Genomic DNA, 20,517 nt, shown 5'->3' on the forward strand with positions numbered 1-20,517 from the left:
GAAATAAAGGGTTAACATTGTGCCTGCTTGCTGAAGCAGTCGCTGTGCTTGGTGAAGCAGAACCATAGGAGTCAAAGTTGCTAAAACGGTGAAGCAGAATTGCACGAGTTACAGGCTGCGAGGCAGAATTGTAGTAGATAAGATTCATAACATTGAAGACATTCTTGTTTAAAGAAAGCAAAGGAACAAAAGATAGCCAGAGTAACAACATTTGCAAACTTGACAAGTTTCTGCTTTAAGATAAGTAAAACCAGCTTGTACGGAACCTGAGGTTTGGACAGGAGCCGAAACCCCATTGAGTATGTGTGAAAGCAAGAGATTACTCGCAGTGATGAAGAGGAACTACAGGCCTTCATCCTCACAACCCCGTAACGACCACCACCAGGAGGCACTGTGCAGGCGCACCAACGGGAGGAATGTCAGGAAACTAATTATAATCCTAGACGAGAATACGTTTTGCGTATGTATTAGGTGTGAAGCAATCCCATGTTTAAGTAATCATTATATGTAATATAAACGAACTGAGTGGCAACGGAAGGGTGTGCATCCTGTTGGAGGAGCAATCCCCATGCGCCTCAGCGCTGAATAAAAGCACACCTACTTTACAACTCTAACGAGTTGTGGAGTCAATCCGCGTATCAACTACAACCTCTTGTCAGGTACTTACAGAGAGCAATAAGGTCCCCCTGAGCCTTCTCCAAACTGAACACTTCCAGTTCCCTCAGCCCTTCCTCCTGACACTCAAGAAGGCTGGTAGTGACTTTGCTGTCCTGTCCATAGCAGTAAACACTGCTCCCAGTGCCACCTCAGCCCGAGCAAGGGGGGGACAGAGGGGACGAGCTGGCAAGGGGAGCCAGCGCTTGGAGATCAATGTCCTGCAGGCGTTACACAGGATCTCTGATCCATTATAAAGTACTCCATCAGTTCATGTGGCCACTCAGCACTGCCTGCCTGCCCGAACTGGAGCTCTGTGGAACGTGAGGTAAAGTGGCTGTGGTTGGTGGGGTGGTCCTGCTGAGGTGACATGGTGGGCGGCACGTCGGGGCAAGGCACTGAGGTGAGGCCTCCGCCAAATACTTGACACAGGGAGATTAAAACCCTGGAAGGCCTTTTTGTTGTTTTGTGCTGTTGAAAAAATGGGTCACTTCAGTGGAAAATAGAATAGAATCATAGAATAGTTAGGGTTGGAAAGGACCTTAAGATCATCCAGTTCCAACCCCCCTGCCATGGGCAGGGACACCTCCCACTAAACCATCTCACCCAAGGGTCTGTCCAACCTGGCCTTGAACACTGCCAGGGATGGAGCATACACAGCCTCCCTGGGCAACCCATTCCAGTGCCTCACCACCCTCACAGTAAAGAATTTCCTCCTTAGATCCAATCTAAACTGCCCCTGTTTCAGTTTAAACCCATCACCCCTTGTCCTGTCACTACAGTTCCTAATAAAGAGTCCCTCCCAGCATCCTTAGAGCCCCCCTTCAGATACTAGAAGGTGCTTTGATTTCTCCATGCAGCTTCTCTTCTTCAGGCTGAACAGCCCCAACCTTCTCAGCCTATCTTCAAGTCATAAATAAGGCAGTTTGGTTTTGGGCTGTATTGGCCATTGCCCCAGCAAAAGTAGTTTTAAACCAGCTTGAGGTCTCTCTTCCCATAGTAGTCAGCAAATTGCTCTCAAACAAATTCCCCAAATCCCTCTTTGAATCACAGAATCCCAGTTTGGAAGGAAACTCAAGTATCATCTGGTCCAACATTTCCAGGCAAAGCATGACCTAGACTTGATGTCCCAGCACCCTGTCCAGCCAAAGCTTAACAGTGTCCAATGTTGGGGAATCCACCACTTCCCTGGGGAGATTATTCCAATGGCTGGTTGTTCTCATTGGGGAAAACTTTCCTCTTGAGTCCAGTCAGAATCACCCCAGGAGTAACTCGTGCCCATCACCCCTTGTCTTTTCCATGGGACTCCTTGTCAAAAGGGAGTCTCTGTTGCCTGTGTAGCCACCCTTTAAATACTGGCACATGGTGACAAGGTCTCCCCTGAGCCTTCTCCAGGCTGAAAAATCCAGCTCCCAGCCTTTCCTCCCACAGCTTCCTAGACCTTGGCTCATCTTTGTGGCCTTTCTCTGGACCCTCTTGAACCTGTCCACATCTTTTTTGTATAGCGGGGCCCACAACTGAAGACAATTTTCCAGGTAGGTTTTTTCCCTTTAATTTAAAAAAAAAAAATAAAAAAAAAAAAAGGAAATCCTCTTTTTTTCTTCTTTCTACAGAAAAATAATCATACCAAGTCATTTTCCAGACAGCAGAGGCAGTTTGGTCAGGGAATTCTGCAGCCTGGTACACCGGTTTAGTTTCTATGTGATCAATTGGCATCTTGGGTCTTACTGACCAAAAACCTAGATAAATTATCTGATTTGCTCAGATGAAAAAAGAACTGAAAAGTTATTTCTGAAATTGGAGATGCTCGTCCGTGTCACCCCAAGTGATGTAAACATTTAAGGAATTTGACTCCTAAATTGTCTTTCATTATGGTAAACCTACACACGAGTGAAGTCAGGCAGATGCTGTGTCTGCACCATCCGGAGTCTCATTCTGCATTGGTCCATGCTGTTGGCCTTCCATATCATTCAGGAGTCTTCACTAGGTCCTATCACCAGTTTGCTCTGCTGGTTTAGAAAGCTCAAATCCATCCTTTTGCAGAGGATACATTCCGAAACACAACAAAAAAATTATCCCTCCTTAGCATAAAATGGTCTGGTTTTCATTTCCATCCTGCTATAAATTAACTGAAGGTGCTGTCCTGCTGGTACTTTCATGTTCTTCTTTACTTCAAAACTTTAGTTAATGAATGAGCAAGTAGTGCCTTACAAATCTACAATGCCAATTACCTAAATATCCCATGCTGGTGGTGGATTTCTTGGTCCTTTAGGTTTTGAAAATCGATTTGCAAAGCCTAGGAAAAAAGACATTTTTCTTTAATGCAACGAATTCTGTATGTTATAGAAGTTGATTATGTAATTCCTTAATAACACGGTACTTGAAAATACTTGTAATTTCAGTTCTTTCCCAAACTTTAATGCATATTTATGAGTGTGTGTATATATATAAAACATGGTAGACAAGCAACATCCTGTAGTTGTAAGTCAAATGATGCCAAAAATGTCTGTCAGAAAATACCATCGTTATAGCGTGAATATCAAGGTAACTAGATTTTATGCACAATCTAATAAATATTTGCTCTCTAGTAGATTTTCAAATGGAAAATGGTATTTCTCCCATGCCATATTACACAAGGCAGCAGCCTAATGGCAATGCTACAGCTTTGTATTTGTCTTCTGCTGTCTCTGTTGCCACATAAAAGCTTTCAGATACAGGGGAGCCAAATACGTGCTTCAGCCTCCTCACGCACCAAGAAACATTTGTCAGAGTAGGTTTCAGCGTTTGTGTTTTCCATCCTTATGTGTTCATTAAACAGCTTGCAAATGAAGTTGTAAATGTGTACAAAATAACAAGCATTACTTGCAATGTTCCTCATTTGGTAGCGTACTGCCTGGTACCTGCATTTAGGTTTTCATACAACAGGCACTTCCTACACAAAAGAATACAAAAAGAAGAGCATACCAAAGTTAAGGAAGGACCTGGAACTGTTTGACGGGGCAGAATCTGGCGCTTTCGTCAGTGAAGATGGACTACAGATGCCTAGAAACGAAAAATCAGGCTGAAGCAGTTTGTCACTGGGGTAATACCCTGAAGAGCTGGACTCTGACACAGGGAAGACACGTACTGCCGTAGGCACGATGGCACCAGGCATGGATGATTTTCCAGCATGAGGCAAAATCAAGTACTTTCACACTAGCAGAGCCCAAGTACCACATGGTTTTAACAACATTATTTGCTTGTAGCAGGGAGCAAGTGTACTACTGCAGAGCAATCCACTGGGAAACTGTTTGCTCAGTGATTTAAACAGTTTGAACAATCCTATTTTCAAGCCAAGCATCATCATTTTAGATCAAAGGAAACCTAATGAGGAACTCCTCCAAATAGATTGGGCAGAGCCCAGGATGGGACTCACATTCCCACAGTACCCCTGTCCTCCGGTTTTGGACTATTTGTCCCACAACACTGTCTTGAATGATCTGAGGAATTTGATAATTTAGGTACACTGGAGCTGTCCCCAGGGTATCCCAAGGGCATTACAAGGGCACCCTTAGGATGCTCCTAGAGCAGCTATTGCTATACAGATATGATGGTACTCAGCTGGCCAGCTCTGCGTCCTACTGCGAAGTAGGCAGGCATGCAGTGTTTCACACTGCACAAGTTCAGGTTCCCGGAAGTTCAGTCCCATCTATTTCCTTATTTACTTGCTTAAAGTCATCAGGAAGATGCACGTTAGCCTGAAAAACTTACTCTTCCTCATGTTTTTCAGTATTTTCAAGCTCTGTGGAAAAAAAAATAAGAAAAAAAAGCAAAAGAAGGCTTGATGGAAAAAAATGTAGCAAGCAATAGGTCAGCTGCTATGATAAAGAGAATTTACTGATAAACACACGTATCACATCCCATAGAAAGTATTGTGCCTAGCAGCTGAGACTGAAGGGCGGATTTCTGCCGTTCACTTTGTCTCTGCCTCTTTTCCAGCCATCCTGAATGTCACCAGTTTGTAGTCTTCTTGCTGTTTCCTCAACTGCTTTTCTGCCCAACTATAACATCCCCAAGTACAATTGCTCGTGAGGATGCTTTACTAGGGCCACAAGAGGAGACTGCTGATGAGCAGACTCACATAGGACACACTCAGACTCCACTCGAGCAACTTTTTTTCCCAGAGGAACTGGTGCTTCAGGTGGACACAGCACCAAGGAATAACCCTTTGCATGGGCATAGCTGTGTTGCTCTGTTCCTACTGCAGGCAATGGGTTTGGTTGCAGGTTCTACTGCAGACTGGGTTTAGCAGTCTGGTTTCCTTGCCATAAACAAGGGGGTCTCAAAGCAGGCAATTTTCACAAGGTTAGCAGTGAGAAAGTAGCAATAGCTGTGGCTAGAATGATCTCTTCTTCTCACCCTCTCCATTTGCAATAGCTTTGTCTTGTCTTGTTTTTACCTTGCTTCTCCTGAAGCAGTTAGTAGACTTTTTTGATGATGTTATGGCAGCATTGCTCTCCAAGCCTTCAGGACGCATAGGATTTCTTACAGCAGGCTGCAGACCTGGGTACACACACAAGAACCTTCTCAGTGATCTTTCATGAATCCTTCTGCCTTTCTTGTTGCTTTTCATTTCCTCTAATGCAGCAGTTACAAACATTTCCAGCAGGTCCCCTAGTTCATTGAATCCCAAAGTGGTTTGGGTTGGAAAGAACCTTAAAGCTCATTCAGTTCCAACCCCCTGCCATGGACAGGGACACCTTCCACTAGAGCAGGGTGTTCCAGTTGCATTTATTTTCTCTATATCTGCTCAACTCTCCTGCAGTCGAGTCCTGAAGCGCTGCTGCTGGTAATGCTCTGAACAAAGGGGCCACGATCTCCTCAGCTATCTATAGGTTTAGGTGTACATGTAAGATCTTGGTTATGTGCTGAGAAAAGAACTTGTCACTCACTTGCAGCACCATCAAGAACAAATGAGTTCGGGGTTCTTTCAGGAAGTGGAGGAGGAGAGCTAGAGCAATCCCAGGTTGTCTCTGAGAAAGCAAAGATAAAAGAGCTGGTTGCCTAGCTTTAAATATACCCATATCACAGCTCACCAAGAGGTCCTCAGCATCTCAGTCATCTCAAAGGAAACACACAGCAGGCAGCAAATGACATGACAACCCTCAGCCTGAGGGTCCATGAGGAACATCACGGTGCACAGGGCAAGGCGAGAGCTGATTAGGCAATAAAAACCTGCCAGTTCCTTTGGTTCTAGAACTTCTAGTCCTGTTTAAAATGATTTAGTTGCAGAACTATTTAGCAACACAAATTTTCCATTGACTGAGCACAAATCCTAAAGACTAAATCTGCTAAAGCAGTACAAAGCAGACCTTACTTCAAAGATAGCTTATCCCAGCGTTAAATTCATACCTGCTTGTGGGCTCCGAAGCTTCACACTCTGGAAACAAAAAACAGGGAAAGTATTTATAATTCCCACAACCAAATGTCATTCTCTTGCACGCAGGCAAGCTAGAGAAGACAAGGAAATGATGTTATGTGCAAACACCCTCCCACACACACCTCCATACCATGTAATGGAAGATAGACTTACGCCTTATTGTTTCACTTTACAAAGCTATAATTGAAACTATGATCAAAGATGCCTTAATTTTGTTCAGCTCCTGCCTGTTCCCCAGGGCAGTGTAAACCTCACTGGATCACTAACTTCCTGTCTTCGTTATCCTTCTCTAAACGAGTGACTATGTATGGCATTTAAGACCCCAGAAGATAATGTTTGGAGTAAAGTAGGTGTTGGTAAGGAGAAGCCTGACTGAGACCACCTCTTCTATTCAGTCCTGAGCCCTGAAATAATTTATGGAAGGTACACAGTGCTAAAAGCAGGGTCTTGCAGAAGGAAACACAAGAAGGAAATCAGCATAGTGATAGTGCTAGAGAAGAAGTAGGAAGCCGCTTTCGTACCTTACATGGTCTCAGTCTCACTGAGTCATCAAACACCTCTGAGTGAGACTTGCTGCTCCGCTCCAGAGAGGTTCCGACATGTGTATCTCTGGCTGGAAGCTGAAAATCAGAGGTTGCCAGAGGAAATTGTCCTGGAAGCAATGGAACACAAGAGAGGTCGTTTCCCATCCCAAGCAGCCAGGGCAAAGGTACTGCCAGATGCTACAGTACCAAACAAAGAAGGGAAGAGCCCTCAGAGCCCTTCTTAGCCCCTGCTTTTTAAAATGCACTTACCAAAGTCACTGGCCACGATAAAGGACTCGGGGGTTCGCTCAGGCAGGGGTGGAGGATCATCATCATCATCATCATCCTCATCATCATCATCTGGCTCTGGCGGTGTGGCTGATTGGAGAGACAGGGACATGCATGGCACAACACAGCAGCAGACCTACAGACCTTTTGGAGACTCAGAGCTGGCTGCCCTTGCCCAACCACACACCAGAGATGGTGGTGAAACACCTCTAAACTGTAGTTAAAGATCCAAATAGCCCTCGGGACCAGTTCACCTGTCACTAGCTACATGGCCCTAAGGGCAGACTTCCAGCAGTGTTGCCTGCAGAATTCCCGTTGCACAGAGCCCAGAACACAGCCAAGCCCACAGCTGGCAGTACCATTGCTGCTTGGCTTGTGCTGCAACTCCCATAACTTCCCGAGTCTCTAGCATCTAGATAAGGAGCACACTGTTGTGACACTGAATGCTAAATGGCCTGAGTAGGACAAAGCTGAGCAGATGCCAAAGCTGTGGAGAGTGGGAAATATCCAACTGGGCCAGGACTGAAAAGACCAAAGAATTAATTTTACCTTCTACATACTGCAGGTCATGGTTTTAGGGCTACAGAACTGGGCAAAAAACTGATGTTAAAGTCCTGGCTCTCTCAGCGTCAGTGGGATGTCAGCATCCCGCTGCACAACACTACAGGAAGGAGTGGGTTTTCAGCTGGAAACTAGATCCTCAGAGAAAACCATTTCTGGGAGCTTTCTGATCTTTTCTTGGAGCACTCTTGTTTTAAGGACTGGTTGGCACCAGTCCCTGCCTGCCTTTGCGAGCTGTACCAAGGCTGACACAAGAGTCCAGAGCAGCTGGGTAATGCAAACCCCCAAATCAGGCTGTTCTGAAAGTGTTGGTTTGTTTTTATAGGAAAAATTTAAGGCAGGAAGAAACGAGTGTGAGGATGAAACCAGCTGCTCCCTCAGCTCCCATGGGAACGCAGTCCCAAGGAACAGCTACAGCCCTGCCTGGACACCAAAAGCCAACATTCGCCACCCCCTCCTGTGCACCACAATCCAGAGGGACCAAACCCAGTTCATCACATGCCACACCACTTACTCAGGGAGGATATCCTCTCATCCTGCAGCAGGTGAGTGTGGTGGGATGCGGATCTGGATGGTAAGGAGCTGGCCACAGCAGGCTGTGGTGGAGCACTCACAGCACAAGGAAGGAGAAGTGCATCCTGGCTCTGTGCAAAGCACTCAGTAAACACCGAGGACATGGGTTCATCTGGGGAGAGTGAAGAGAAGTAGGGGTCGTCTGCTGAGCAGAAGCAAGAGTGAGGACGTTGCCCACGGTCCCTGTGCTTTGGAGGGCCGTATGCTTCTTGTCTCAAGTGGTTCAGCTCAACAGGAGAAAATCCATCCTGCTTCTTCATCTGAAAGCTTGAGGAACAGGCATTTGGCAACCGTGAACTCAAACCAGGCTTTGCATCCCCTCTGTCCCGTTCCCAGCCTTCTCCCTGCTGTGCCAGCACAAAAGGGGTCGATGCAGCCCATGTCAGAGGTGCCCTGCTGTGAGGTCCTCTCCTGCCTGCTCCCGTTGGCTCCAGGTTCAGAAGCAGCTGCTCAGAAGAGATGTGCTTGAAATCCAAACTGTGGTGCTTATGAAAAGCATCCCCAGTGCCCCACTCCTCAGTGGTTGCTGCCTTCCTGCAGGTGATGCAGTTCAAAGTGCTGAAGGAGATGGCTTGTCTGATGGGAGGGACTCCACATGCAGAGCTCTCCTGTACTCCTGTGGCAGACAACGATGTCAGAGATGCTTTGCTTTGTACCACTGGAGGAAGGCGCTGATGCACATCTTGCTTCTCTTGCTCTGAACTGCAACAAAGCACCGTGATGTGGAGTCAAAGCCATCTAGTACTCAGAAACCTCTGTTAGCCTATTAACAAGGCCCCATGACATTGCTCCTAAGATCAGATCCATCCCCCAAGAATGCAGAGCCCAGCTCAGCCTCAAGCAAGGAGTGCAGGGAAGGACCCTAGTGCCCCATTTGAACACCATTAAATGATGAACAGAGAAGGCCCCTTTAGGAAGGTAAACTATACCAAACCCCAAAATTATTTATGGAAAGCAGACACTGCAAACCAAACCATGCCTGCAGGAAGATCCTGTCACCCTCTGAAGCTGCCCATGTTGGCAAATGGGACTTCTCAGGCTTCCTATTGCTACAGCAAGAGGCACTGGAGCAGCCCATGCAGATGAAAGATGGGAGCAATCTAGGAGCACAGCTCCAGGCAGAGGGCTGAGATGCACCAGCACTGGGGTGTCTCCATGTGTGTGAGCCTCTTTATACTGCTCTGCAAGGTGTTTTCAGTTCATATATAGGAAAACCATGAAAGATGCCCAAGGGCAGAAGAGCGAGACACAGGATGGCATGCAGGGAAGAAACTGGGACTCAGTCTTGGAGACACATCAATAAGAGCAGGAATTACGTTAGGAGCAAACGTGAGAGTCAAAGTGGGACTCAAGGGAGGCTGCAGATCCTGCTGACAGCTGAAATGCAGCATTCAAAGAGAACTGTGTCACAAAACACACACTAAAAAATGCCCTTCCTGAAATCCTGCGGGTGACTGAAAACACCAGCACAGGGGGTACCTGTGCTATGGCCTTACCATGTTAATAAACTCAGGGAATAAATATCTTCCACTGGACTCAGAAGTGGCTTGGCTGCAGGATGCTTTGCTTGCACCTAGTGAAAGAGAAGGTTAGAAAACAAGAGTGAGGAAGAAAAACGCAAAGAACACAAACAGCCTATTTCAGGACCTGGAATTTGGGCCAACTACTTTGAATTATTAATGCAGTTTGGAAATGACAAACGCCAACTTGAAAACACCAACTTGGAGCTGAAAACTGGGTGCAGGACTTCCTGAGCAGCAGTTCCTGGGAGAGCCCATCAAGCTGTCCAACCATCCAGCTGTTCCAGACACCTGCAAAACAGCCTGCACAGACCACTCTGCCTGCAGGACCCCCCCTGTCTGGCTACCTGGGCACTGGCTTCATTTGTGACACTTCACGTTGTGCTCATCCCCTCTGCTCTGAAAAGTGCTTTCAGAGGGCCATAAGGTTTAGGCAGGGAAGAGGTCTGGCCAGGCGCTACAAAATCACATCTAGACTTGAACCATTTCCTGCGTTTTATGTCAACCTGCTCTTCCATGTCCTTTGCTTACAGAGTGTTCACAACTCACAGAAAGAGGCTCTTCACAGCTCTTTCCTCATGCAGCTCTGGCTTGGAACATCCTGCGGATCCCCTGGCAAAACTGAGGTACAAGTCCCATAGCAGGATCCTGTTCCCAATCCTTTAGACAAAAGCCTCTGACAAAACAAGCTAACTGTAACCTTTAGCCTTTGCAATGCATTTTCTTCAGCCAGCTTGCAAACAGCTACACAGGAAAGGCAAGGTTTGTGCCAGCAGTCACAGGAGAACAACAAAAGCAAAGCTTAACCATGGATGTTTGGATGTTCCTGTTGTTTTTCCTTGGAGGTGTATCAGATGTGAAGGGCTTTGACATGGTTTTCACAAGACATTTTAGCCTTCTGTCTCCCACAGACAGGCTGCAATGACAATTGCCTCACTCGCATACCCCTGTACTGCAGGCTAATACTCCTAGCCATACCACCTTGTGCACCCAAGCTTCCCAGCCTAGACTGAAAGTCATCCTGTCACTTGCAAGCACTCCATGAAAACAAGTCTCTCACTGGCATATCCACATGGAAATCAGCTGCTGCTCTAGAAAGCTGGTGCTTTCTATTCACTCATTACATTAAACAATCATGAACATCTACAGAAAATGGGCCTGAGACTGAAGGAAATTTAGCTCTTGCTTGAGGCTAAATCCTGTGATAAGCATTGCTCCTTCAGGGAAACAGCTGGATTCTCATGTGCTAACTTGAAAAGAGACTCAGTTTGGGCATCAAGGATAGTAGAAAACATGGGGATTCATTCCAGCTCCGCAGAGGAGACCTCTGCAGAAGGCATCAAGGTTGGAGCTGGTGTGCCTGAGGTGTGTTTCTCCTGGGGACTCTTACCTGGGAAGCAGCAGAGTCTTCCTGGGCATCGAGTGCTTCAATCTGCCTTTTGAAGAGCTCAATCACCGCATCATAAACCAGCTCATACTGCTCCTGTGTTCCAGACAGATAAACCGCACGTGAGAGCCAGCATCTGCAGCACTCCACTGGTCACCTGTTACCCGAATCAAGCAGCAGCCCCTGAGAGAAGCTGCCACTTTCCGGTCCATCAGTAAGGTAAATTCTCAGAAGGCATAGAAGCCACAGCTTTCACAGGGTTCAGACCGAAGCTCTTGGGGGTTTTTGGGTGCACAAGCAATGCTGGTCTGCCCTGAGCTTCCTCTCAGCTTCTCAGCTGAGTTCCCACTCGATTTCCTGGCCAGTCCCTGGTTTCACAGCATTCACATTTGATAGATCAGACTGCAAGCACTGAGCTCCAGCAGTGAACAGGGAAATGCTCAGCTATCAAATTAGTTTCTGCCAAATCAATCTGCTGTTCAGAAGAAGGACCTTGCAGGACATCTGCCCACTCCAGTCCCCAGCAGCACAACCACTCTGTGTTTCATAGAATCACATAGAATCACAGAATGGTTAGGGTTGCAAAGGACCTTAAGATCATCCAGTTCCAACCCCCATGCCATGGCCAGGGACCCCTCACACTAAACCATGTTGCTCAAGACTATGTCCAACCTTGAACCTGGCCAACTCTGGCCTTGAACCCTGCCAGGGATGGAGCATTCACCAATTCTTTGGGCACGCTGTGCCAGTGCTTCAGCACCCTCACAGGGAAGAGCTTCTTCCTTATCTCCAACCTGAACTTCTCCTGTTTCAGTTTGAGCCCATCACCCCTTGTCCTGTCACTCCAGTCCCTAATGAAGAGTCCTTCCCCAGCATCCTTGTAGCCCCCTTCAGACACTGGAAGCTGCTCTGAGGTCTCCATGCAGCTTCTCTTCTCCAGGCTGAGCAGGAACTCATTGCGGACCCTCCTGGGGAGCAGCTGAGGTCCCAGTATGGACACCTGAGATCCCAGTAGGTGAAGTTTCCCAGGCATACCTTGGTCTGCACTATGGAAGGCCTTTGTGTGCGCATTTCCTGGATCAGGCTAAAAACACTGAAGTTCACTGGAACGATCTTGCAAGAAAGAGAAAAGACACAAAGGTACAGACAGGTCCAATTGCAAGCAGCTTCCACACCGTGATGCAGCTTAGAGAAGGGTCCAAACTCCAGGGCTGCCATTGCAGAAGGTTTTAACCAAAGACCTGCTTGAAGTGCTGTTTTTTCATTAGGAAACAGCTTTCCTCCTCCCTCCTGCCTTGCACTGCACAGCAAATACACTTTTGATACCAGCATTGGTAACAGCTGTGAATGGCATGAAAGACAAGACACTGGTTTCCCAGATCAGTGGGTTCAGGGTTGCTGTAGCACAGAGAGCAGCCTCTCCTCTGCATCCCAGGAGACTGCTGCATGGACAGGGATTACTTCACATCCGTTTTTAAGCAAGATTTTAAGCAAGATTTTAGTTTGGAAACACACATCTTTTAAGCAAGATTTTAGTTTGGAAATGCTGGATTTCTGATGCTTAAGTGCAGGGAGACAAATGCAGCCAGCAAAGTCATCTTGAAGACTGAAGGCCAGCCCAGAGCCATGCTCCATGATCTAAAGGGCCTGCCAGAAAGCGCAATGGGAGCGCTGCCCCATCAGTACAAGCATCAGGGACTACTCCCATTGGGATGGGGAAGAGAGCAATGGCAATGGACTGATGCAGAACCTAGAGAGAAGCAGCACAAACTGGGAATGGGATATCGCTGGTTTGACCACTGCCATTCTCCAGTCAGGCTGCAGGGAGTTTGCATTCGTGGCTGTAATCTGAAATACATCTGTATGTATTCAGAAGGGGTAAAAGGGAGACTGAGGGGAGATTGGAGGCAAGGAGGAGGCAGAGAGATGGAGCGCTGCTGCAGGCGGATGCTGTAGGGAGGCACAGACCAGGCTGACACTCACCCTGTCCCTCAGCAGCTTCTGGGTGTAGTCGATAGCACAGATGACTCCTGTTCTCCCACAGCCTGCACTGCAATGACAGTGACAGCAGGGTTGCTGGCAGAGCTCAGAGGGTGGCATGCTGTGTTTGCTGACAAGATCCACAACCTCCTGTGACCCTCCCATCCCACACTGCAGGGGGTGCAGACCTTCAGGACAGCCCTGTGCAGCTTCATTCACCCCATGTACGGCTCTGCTGCACGTGGGAAGGTGCATCCCATGCTCCTGCAAACAGGCTCAGTCCTCCTGTGGTAGGGCATGAACATGCCCAGTGTTGATGGTCTCTTAAGTACACATGCTATTGCTGGCCTGCTGCTGTCTCCTTTCCTGCCACTCAGCTGTGTTAGCTGTCCTCAGAGGACTCCCTACAAGAGAAGCTTGGTGCAGGCTTGCCCCCACTTCCACCCTCCCTGTGGCCGCTCAAGAAGAAAGAGCATGGAGGACTGAGGACTTGCAGGGCTTCCCTACCAGTGACCACTCACCCACCTGCAGTGGATGCAGATGGGGACACTGTCACCTGGCTGGTAGCAGCGAATCTCGCCAATGAGCTCCAGGATGGGGTCAATGGATGAGGGCACATTGTGGTCAGGCCAGTTTTTGTAGTGGAACTGGTGGACGGTGCGGATTTCCTGCAAGAGAAGAGTAACAAGGGATGGGACAAGAGGAAACGGCCTCAAGCTGCACCAGGGCAGGTTTAGATGGAGCTGAGGAACAATTCCTTCCCCAAAGGGTGCTCAGGCATTGGAACAGGCTGCCCAGGGCAGGGCTGCGGTCACCATCCCTGGAGGTATTTAGAAGTCATGTAGATGTGGCACTTAGTGCCATGGGTTAGCGGTGGCCTTGGCAGTGCTGGGGAATGGTTGTACTGGATGAGCTTAAAGGGCTTTTCCAGCCTGTCCATTCTATGACTCTAGGAGCACTGTCAGGGTCTGGGGCCACCCTGTGCCACCAAGGGGATGCTGCTGCGGCTCCCCTGGGCGCAGACCTGGATGTCAGCACGGGCAGGGGAAGCTGGTGTCCTCTCCTCCTTACCTCATTCAGGGTCACCTTTAACCTCCTAATCACATACTCATTTTTCTTCTCTTCAGCTTCCTGCAGAACAAGTTGGAGTCACGTTTTCTGCAGATGACACGAGTTTCCAGCACATGGTGCTGTGACGTGGTGCTGGTGGCAGCGGTACTCACACAGGCAATGGAGAAAGGACCGCACTGCAAGGGAGAGCCGTCCACCTCTGCCCAGTACCGCTCGCATTTCTTCTGCAGTGAGAAGCAGGATGTATTTGGTTATTCAGCACCAGCCCACCCACACCATCTCCTGCCTCACTCTGCAGGACAAAAGTTGTGCTGGGAGGAGGCCTGGCTCTTGCAGCAGCCTCCTCTTCCCTGGAGCCATCACTGCTGCTCTTTCCCTTCCAAAGAGGCCAGCTGCACTACTGGGAATGGTTTAAAAATCTGCAGCTGGACACTCAGGAAACATCTTGAATCAAGAAGAAACTTGCTGTTGCTACTAAGGTTTATTCCAAACTGCATCTCCCCACCCTGCCCTGGCACTGTCACGGCATAGGCCATCTCTGACACATTACTCACCTTTCCCATTTCAAACTCCATGCAAGCCATGACCACAATCTGCAGAAAAAAAGATGCATTAGAAAAGCCTGAACCCAAGCTTCTTATCCAGGCAGCAAAATCCAGCGCATCACTTGTGGGTACTTAGCAGCAGTGAGGAAGTTCGGTGGGCTGCCCTTCCCAGAGATCTGGGAAATCAAACCTGGGACATAATCCACAGCCTGGGTGCAAGGACCTTCCCCACTCAGAGCTCGAGTGTAGACAGCCACGGGCAGATTCCTGTCTCAGTGTGTGTGGAGGGGGCCCATGGGGCACACATTACAACACCTGGAGTAAAACCCTGACACTCCCACTGTCTGCTTAGTCAAAAAGGTCTTCAGGATGGACAACTTTTCACAAAATATACCAAAAAACATACCAAAAAAAAACCCAAACAAAAAAAACAACCCCCAAAAACACCCCACCCCCCCCAACAAATACTACACACACACAGAAAAAAGGCATCTAAATCTGCACCTTACCAGGACTTCATACTCCCAAATCATCCTCCAAAAGTCAATGACAGTAGTGGGGAGGGGACCCTGCGTTGCAATGTAAGCTCTTGGCCCATAGACGCCCTAAAACAGCATTCAAATCAGACATGGAGACATCTTTCTACAGTCCACTAGCAGAAATAAAGTCGTTCTTCTTTCTGAATCTTACTTCTACTCAAGGAGCCCATTCATCATTTGGAAGGGCTTTTATATAGTTAAATTTAAGCACCTACATTAAATGAAGCAACCAGAAACCAACGGTGTGCAAACCTCCCAAAGGCAGACCCAAGCCAGGAAACTGGCTTGAGGTGGGATCTGCTCCCAGAGCCACCAGTACTTGCGGTGCATTTGGGAGCTTGATGGTGATGTTACCACATCTGCTCTGGCTCTGCAGTGTGCAGCTTGGCATATCTGTGGCTGTTGGCCAGAGAACAAACCATGTGAAGATCTGCTCTTCTGCAGACAGGTTACACAGAGCCCTTGGTCAGAATGGTGGAGAATGAAGGAAACTTCCTGTCTATCAGAGAGGGATTATGAGTGAAGGAAGAGTCCCAAAACACATGGAGCTGCTGATGGAGAACCAGCCTGCATTGACCTATGCTCTTGCTTGCTGCTGAAGCGGGTCTCAGCCATGCTGCAGTGCAAGACTTCCTGCCTGTGCACTGGTTTCAGGCAAGGTGATTCTGGCCACAGGCAATTTTGCACCACTGTCACCCACCAAAGGCAGTAACAGCGGCAAGGAAGCCAGGGCTGTGAACCACAAACTGTTCCACCACCTGCCCTGTGGTCCCTTGCCTGCCCTCCCCACGCATCCCTTGCTCTGTAGCCTAGGGCCTGTATGCTGCAAGGGCTGTTTGAAGGGCTCACTGATTGTCCACATCTTTACCTCAGTTACCCCTCAGCACAGCCCAGAAACTGCTGCACTAACAGCTGCTGTTAACACCTCTGCACAGCAAAGCCCCATGAACGTAGCAATACCTTGATGAAGTTGGCATTGATGTAATGAGAATCTGTATCGGATGTAATCAGGGACAGCTCCACTCTGCTGTGGTCAACTGCAAGGCACAAAAGCAGAAGCAGCAGCAATTACTGTTCATCTCTCATGGCAGCTGAGCTCCTCAGACTGCAGCAAAAGGTGTACATCAGAGAGCTCATCCCAGAGCAGCTGATGCCTCCTCCTGCGTGGAATTGCCACTAATTTAAGGCCAACTGGCAGCCAGCTACATGCTCCCATACGAGCAACTGTGCAGGCAGCTGGAGGATGAGAAGTGTTGAGCTAGGAATAAAAAAAGGCTGAATAAGAACATACTCCAACCTACAGGGTAAGATATCCTTGTATCTGTTCTTCTTGATGTTCTCTGGTTGCTCAGATGCTGCTGTAGGGTAGATTTTATCTGATCTGTACTTTGTTGACTGCCTTTTCAGCTTCTGTGATGAAAGAAGGGAACAAATTACAGCAGATGTGCTACATACAACACACTACTTGAGCGTACAGGGGTCAGGTTCGGTGACACAAAGCAAGTGTGCACCATTAATTCTTTCCTAAGTGGCTTTTCACAAGGTACTCAGAGCAAAAATAGAGACAGAAGCCACCGGAGAGTCCCAGCACAGGCTTCTGAGCAATGGAAATTGTGTGCTGAGGCAGTGCCTCCATGAGGCTCAGGCACGTAGGCTTCTGAAGTGAAATAATGATGCATTTATCCAGCACATAAAGCATCGCCCTCACAAATAAGTGAGACACAGGGGAATCATTCTCGGTATAAATGGCACCCAGATAAGAGGAGCAGCAATGTTAAACCACCTTTAACAAATGGCATCAGAAAAGACAGATAAATCAAATGATTTTTCTCCCTTTGGTGAAGATGCTCCCGTCTGTAGCTGCAAGCAGAAATGCTCAAGCTACTAAAGAGCACAGAGCAAAGCAGCTATGGGCACTGATGAAAAAGAAATGAGGAGTCCTAGGATAGACCTTTAGGGGTAGGAATCCCTCATCTCTTTCATTTCCAAGATACTGCTGCAGTGCTTTTGGAGAGTTCAAGCATCTTTTTTCCTGCCAAAGCATCGAGTTTTATTTCACTGGCATCAGCTTCTAAATAAGGCACTGTTTGTTAGCAGCAACTTCAAAAGCACCATCCTTGCTGTGTTTTTTCTTTCATAATATTCTGTCTACCTCACCACTTTTCTGTCACCAAGGGGTGCTTTTGATTTACAACAAAGGGATGTTTCTCTAATTGGTGTCTCTACAACTATAGGGCAAATCTCCCTTTCCCACCACCCAGTTGGGAAAAGCAAGTCATTGCCGCTGCCTGTTAAGGCTTCTGTGCTTGCCAAAGTGGTAGCAGCTCAGGTCACCCTGGAGGGATCTCTTCCCAGTACAAGGGGAAATGCAGCCTTGACTATTTCCACCTTCCTTTTTGGTCAGGAAATTAGCTGTACATGTGGCTGCTAGAACTAGCCCATGCCTGAGGGCCCGGCAGCCTGCACAGCCCAGCCCTAAGCACAGCAGCAAGAGGGGGAAATTCAGCAACCTGTGACAGCACTTTGTTCCATGGAACAACAGCCTGTCATTGCAAGCTCAGATGAACCACTTCCCTCCAGCCCAGACACCTGGAAACCAAGCACTAAGCTTTTCCCAAGTCTTTGAAGTGCCAGCCTTCGCTGCTATGACAAAGCAGGGCTGGATCTTGTGAGAACTAAGTAACCTCTGCACCTTCCCCGGGGACCACTGCCTGATGCAGCCCTTGTCAGGGGGGCAGCTCGGAGCCAGTGGTTATTCTGGTGTTTGAGACAGCTCAGATCTTACAAATGGACCAGTTTTACCCTTCCCTACGTCTGCTAAAGATGGGCAATGCCTTTGCTTGTCAGAGCAGCTCAGCCAGCCTGCCAAGCAACCTTCCTCCAACAGCCAGCACCAGTCACCAGCTTTAACTGGGGGACAGTGGTTTGCCACCCAAAGATGTCAGAGAGCTCACAGATCAGCGCACTGCACTGATCTCAGCCAACTGGACTTAAACAGGGGAAGTTTAGATTGGATCTAAGGAGGAAAATCTTTCCTGTTAGGGTGGTGAGGCACTGGAATGGGTTGCCCAGGGAGGTTGTGAATGCTTCATCCCTGGCAGCGTTCAAGACCAGGTTGGACAAAGCCTTGGGTGAGATGGTTTAGTGTGAGGTGTCCCTGCCCATGGTGGGGGGGTTGGAACTGGATGATCTTAAGGTCCTTTCCAACCCTAACTATTCTATGATTCTATGACACTGCAGAATGCAGGGGAGGGTGAGAACCATCGGCATTTTCTGCTAGTTTTGCACTGAGGGAACAAGAAATCAGTTTCTGAGAGGGGCACTGGTGGATGTCAGGCACACGCACCCATTGAGGATGCATGCATGAGCCCTGCCACACAGCCAGCGCAGCGCTGGGGAAACAGCCCATCCAGGGGCTCAGGCTGCAGCCTACTCACGCCTTAGCCAAGGCACCCAGTACCAGTGAGAGGTGGGACAACCTCAGGCTCACAGGGTGTTCCTCTGAACACCCGCTGCACTCTGCAGGTGGCACAGATGAAAGGAAAGAGGGAAAAGCTACGACAAGTGCGAGCTGGAGATCCCTGACAGGAAGAAGGGTATCACAGATTGCAGTGGGGAGAAGGGGCAGCACCTCCGTATTCCTCACTATATCCCCAGTTCCACTACCAGGCAAAGTGAAACTGTCCTGAGCAGCACATTCACAAGGGAGAAAACAGGAAGCACTCAGGTAATTGTGTAAAAAGCAAACTATTCAATTGCTCTCATGTCTTTACATCCCTTTCACCCCAGTTACCTCCCGTGGCTCTTTGTGCTGCGAAATTCATAGAAGTCTTATTGTCACATGCAAATCACATCCCCGCTTGAGCAGCGACTGAGCAGTTCCCTTTAGAGCCAACTGAAACAAACCTGTGCCCGAGGCGAACTCACCGAAAACTCCTCGGCAAACTTCTCTCGGTTGAGCTTCTTGCTTTGTGCCCTTTCCAGGTTTTGCAGCACAATCTCCCTTTGGTCCATGTTGCCGGAGACTGAGCACGACCGAGCTGTCCCAGCTGGGAACAGACATGTCAAGAGCGCACGGCAGCGGAAAGCACCAGCCCGGAGAGCCCTGGCGGCAGGCTGTGGTTTACCAACTTCAGCACAAGGCTGAAGGGAAATTAGTACGTAACAGATACCGTGGCCAAATAGCAAAGAGCAACACACAACCTGGGGCCCTCCTTTTAAAAGCAGACGCGCTTCATGTGAGCATCACAGCAAGGGAGGGGGGGCAGCCCGGAGCTGTGCCACCAAGGTGGTCAGATGGTGGAGACCAGAGCCACGCACCCCAGCATCCCAGTTCTCTAAGGACTATGTCCAGCCATCACCAGCAGCATCCAGGCCCTGGGGTCTGCGCTTCACTGCCAGGCTTCAGACTTAGAACATGCTGCAACAAGAAGAGTCCCCAAACCAGCATGCAAAATCCACAGCTCCCCTTTGCGCTTACAAATTACCCTGCTTTCCACATGAACTGCAGAATAGTGGAAGAATACATCAGGGAGATGCTGAGCACCTGAACCTGGCTTGCACATGTTACTCACTTGAGCTGCACAACTGCTATACAAAAAAAGATGTGGACAGGTTCAAGAGGGTCCAGACAAGGGCCACAAAGATGAGCCAAGGTCTGGGAAGCTGTGGGAGGAAAGGCTGGGAGCTGGAGCTGGATCTTTTCAGTCTGGGGAAGGCTCGGGGGGACCTTGTCACCATGTGCCAGTATTTAAAGGGTGGCTACAAAGGCAACAGAGACTCCCTTTTGACAAGGAGTCCCATGGAAAAGACAAGGGGTGATGGGCACGAGTTACTCCTGGGGTGATTCTGACTGGACTCAAGAGGAAAGTTTTCCCCACTGAGAACAACCACCCATTGGAATAATCTCCCCAGGGAAGTGGTGGATTCCCCAACATTGGACACTGTTAAACTCTGGCTGGACAGGGTGCTGGGACATCAAGTCTAGGTCATGCTTTGCCTGGAAATGTTGGACCAGATGAGCCTGAGTTTGTCCAGGTCTCTTTCCTCTCACCCCAGTGGCTTCATGCTGAAATCTCAGCTCATCCCTGCTACCGTTTTCTCCAAGAGCATCCCTTTTTTTTTACCCCTCTGGGTTCCAGCAGTTCCTTCCTCCCATGCTGCTGGAAGCAAGGAAGGAAGGTCAGAGCAGTGGGAAAACATCTCACCTCTTTCCTGACTCAGTGAGGGCAGCATCAATGGGATGGCAACATAACACCTGCACTCCCTCAGCTTCTCAGCTAAACTACTTAAGGTGGGGGAAGCACCTCAATTAAAGCATGTTCCCCTTAGAGCATCCTGAGTTGAAACAGCAGAGTATCACTTGTGTTTGCTGAGTATTACCAAAACCAGGTTCTACCAAAAGGAGCCACCCAACACTGGAAGTTTCAGCAAAACCATTTCCACCTTTGACAAAT

The 20,517-nt window shown here is 48.5% G+C and overlaps 1 protein-coding gene across 2 annotated transcripts; it reads right to left on the minus strand.

The window, feature by feature from the left end:
* Positions 1 to 2,273: 2,273 nt before the first annotated feature.
* Positions 2,274 to 19,205, minus strand: PTPN22 (protein tyrosine phosphatase non-receptor type 22). Of its 2 annotated transcripts, XM_061471981.1 has the most exons (21): positions 18,989 to 19,205; positions 16,363 to 16,471; positions 16,022 to 16,098; positions 15,032 to 15,127; positions 14,532 to 14,570; positions 14,130 to 14,201; positions 13,978 to 14,037; positions 13,432 to 13,574; positions 12,910 to 12,976; positions 11,962 to 12,039; positions 10,930 to 11,022; positions 9,516 to 9,592; positions 7,961 to 8,721; positions 6,868 to 6,975; positions 6,595 to 6,725; positions 6,046 to 6,073; positions 5,586 to 5,666; positions 5,093 to 5,196; positions 4,405 to 4,435; positions 3,619 to 3,696; positions 2,274 to 2,950 (listed from the first exon to the last, which is right to left on the minus strand). In XM_061471981.1, the coding sequence occupies exons 1-21, from the start codon at positions 19,073 to 19,075 to the stop codon at positions 2,886 to 2,888; spliced, it is 2,385 nt and encodes a 794-aa protein (XP_061327965.1). In that variant the 5' UTR covers positions 19,076 to 19,205; the 3' UTR covers positions 2,274 to 2,885. The 2 variants fall into 2 exon arrangements, with proteins under 2 accessions (XP_061327965.1, XP_061327964.1); XM_061471980.1 differs by lacking the exon at positions 16,363 to 16,471 and having other exon boundaries at positions 18,989 to 19,190.
* Between the last annotated feature and the right edge of the window lie 1,312 nt (positions 19,206 to 20,517).

This window comes from Pezoporus flaviventris, unplaced genomic scaffold, assembly GCF_033815535.1.
Source record: "Pezoporus flaviventris isolate CSIRO_AGI_PZ_B2104156 unplaced genomic scaffold, CSIRO_AGI_Pfla_v1 ptg000069l, whole genome shotgun sequence".
Classification (NCBI taxonomy): Eukaryota; Metazoa; Chordata; class Aves; order Psittaciformes; family Psittacidae; genus Pezoporus; species Pezoporus flaviventris.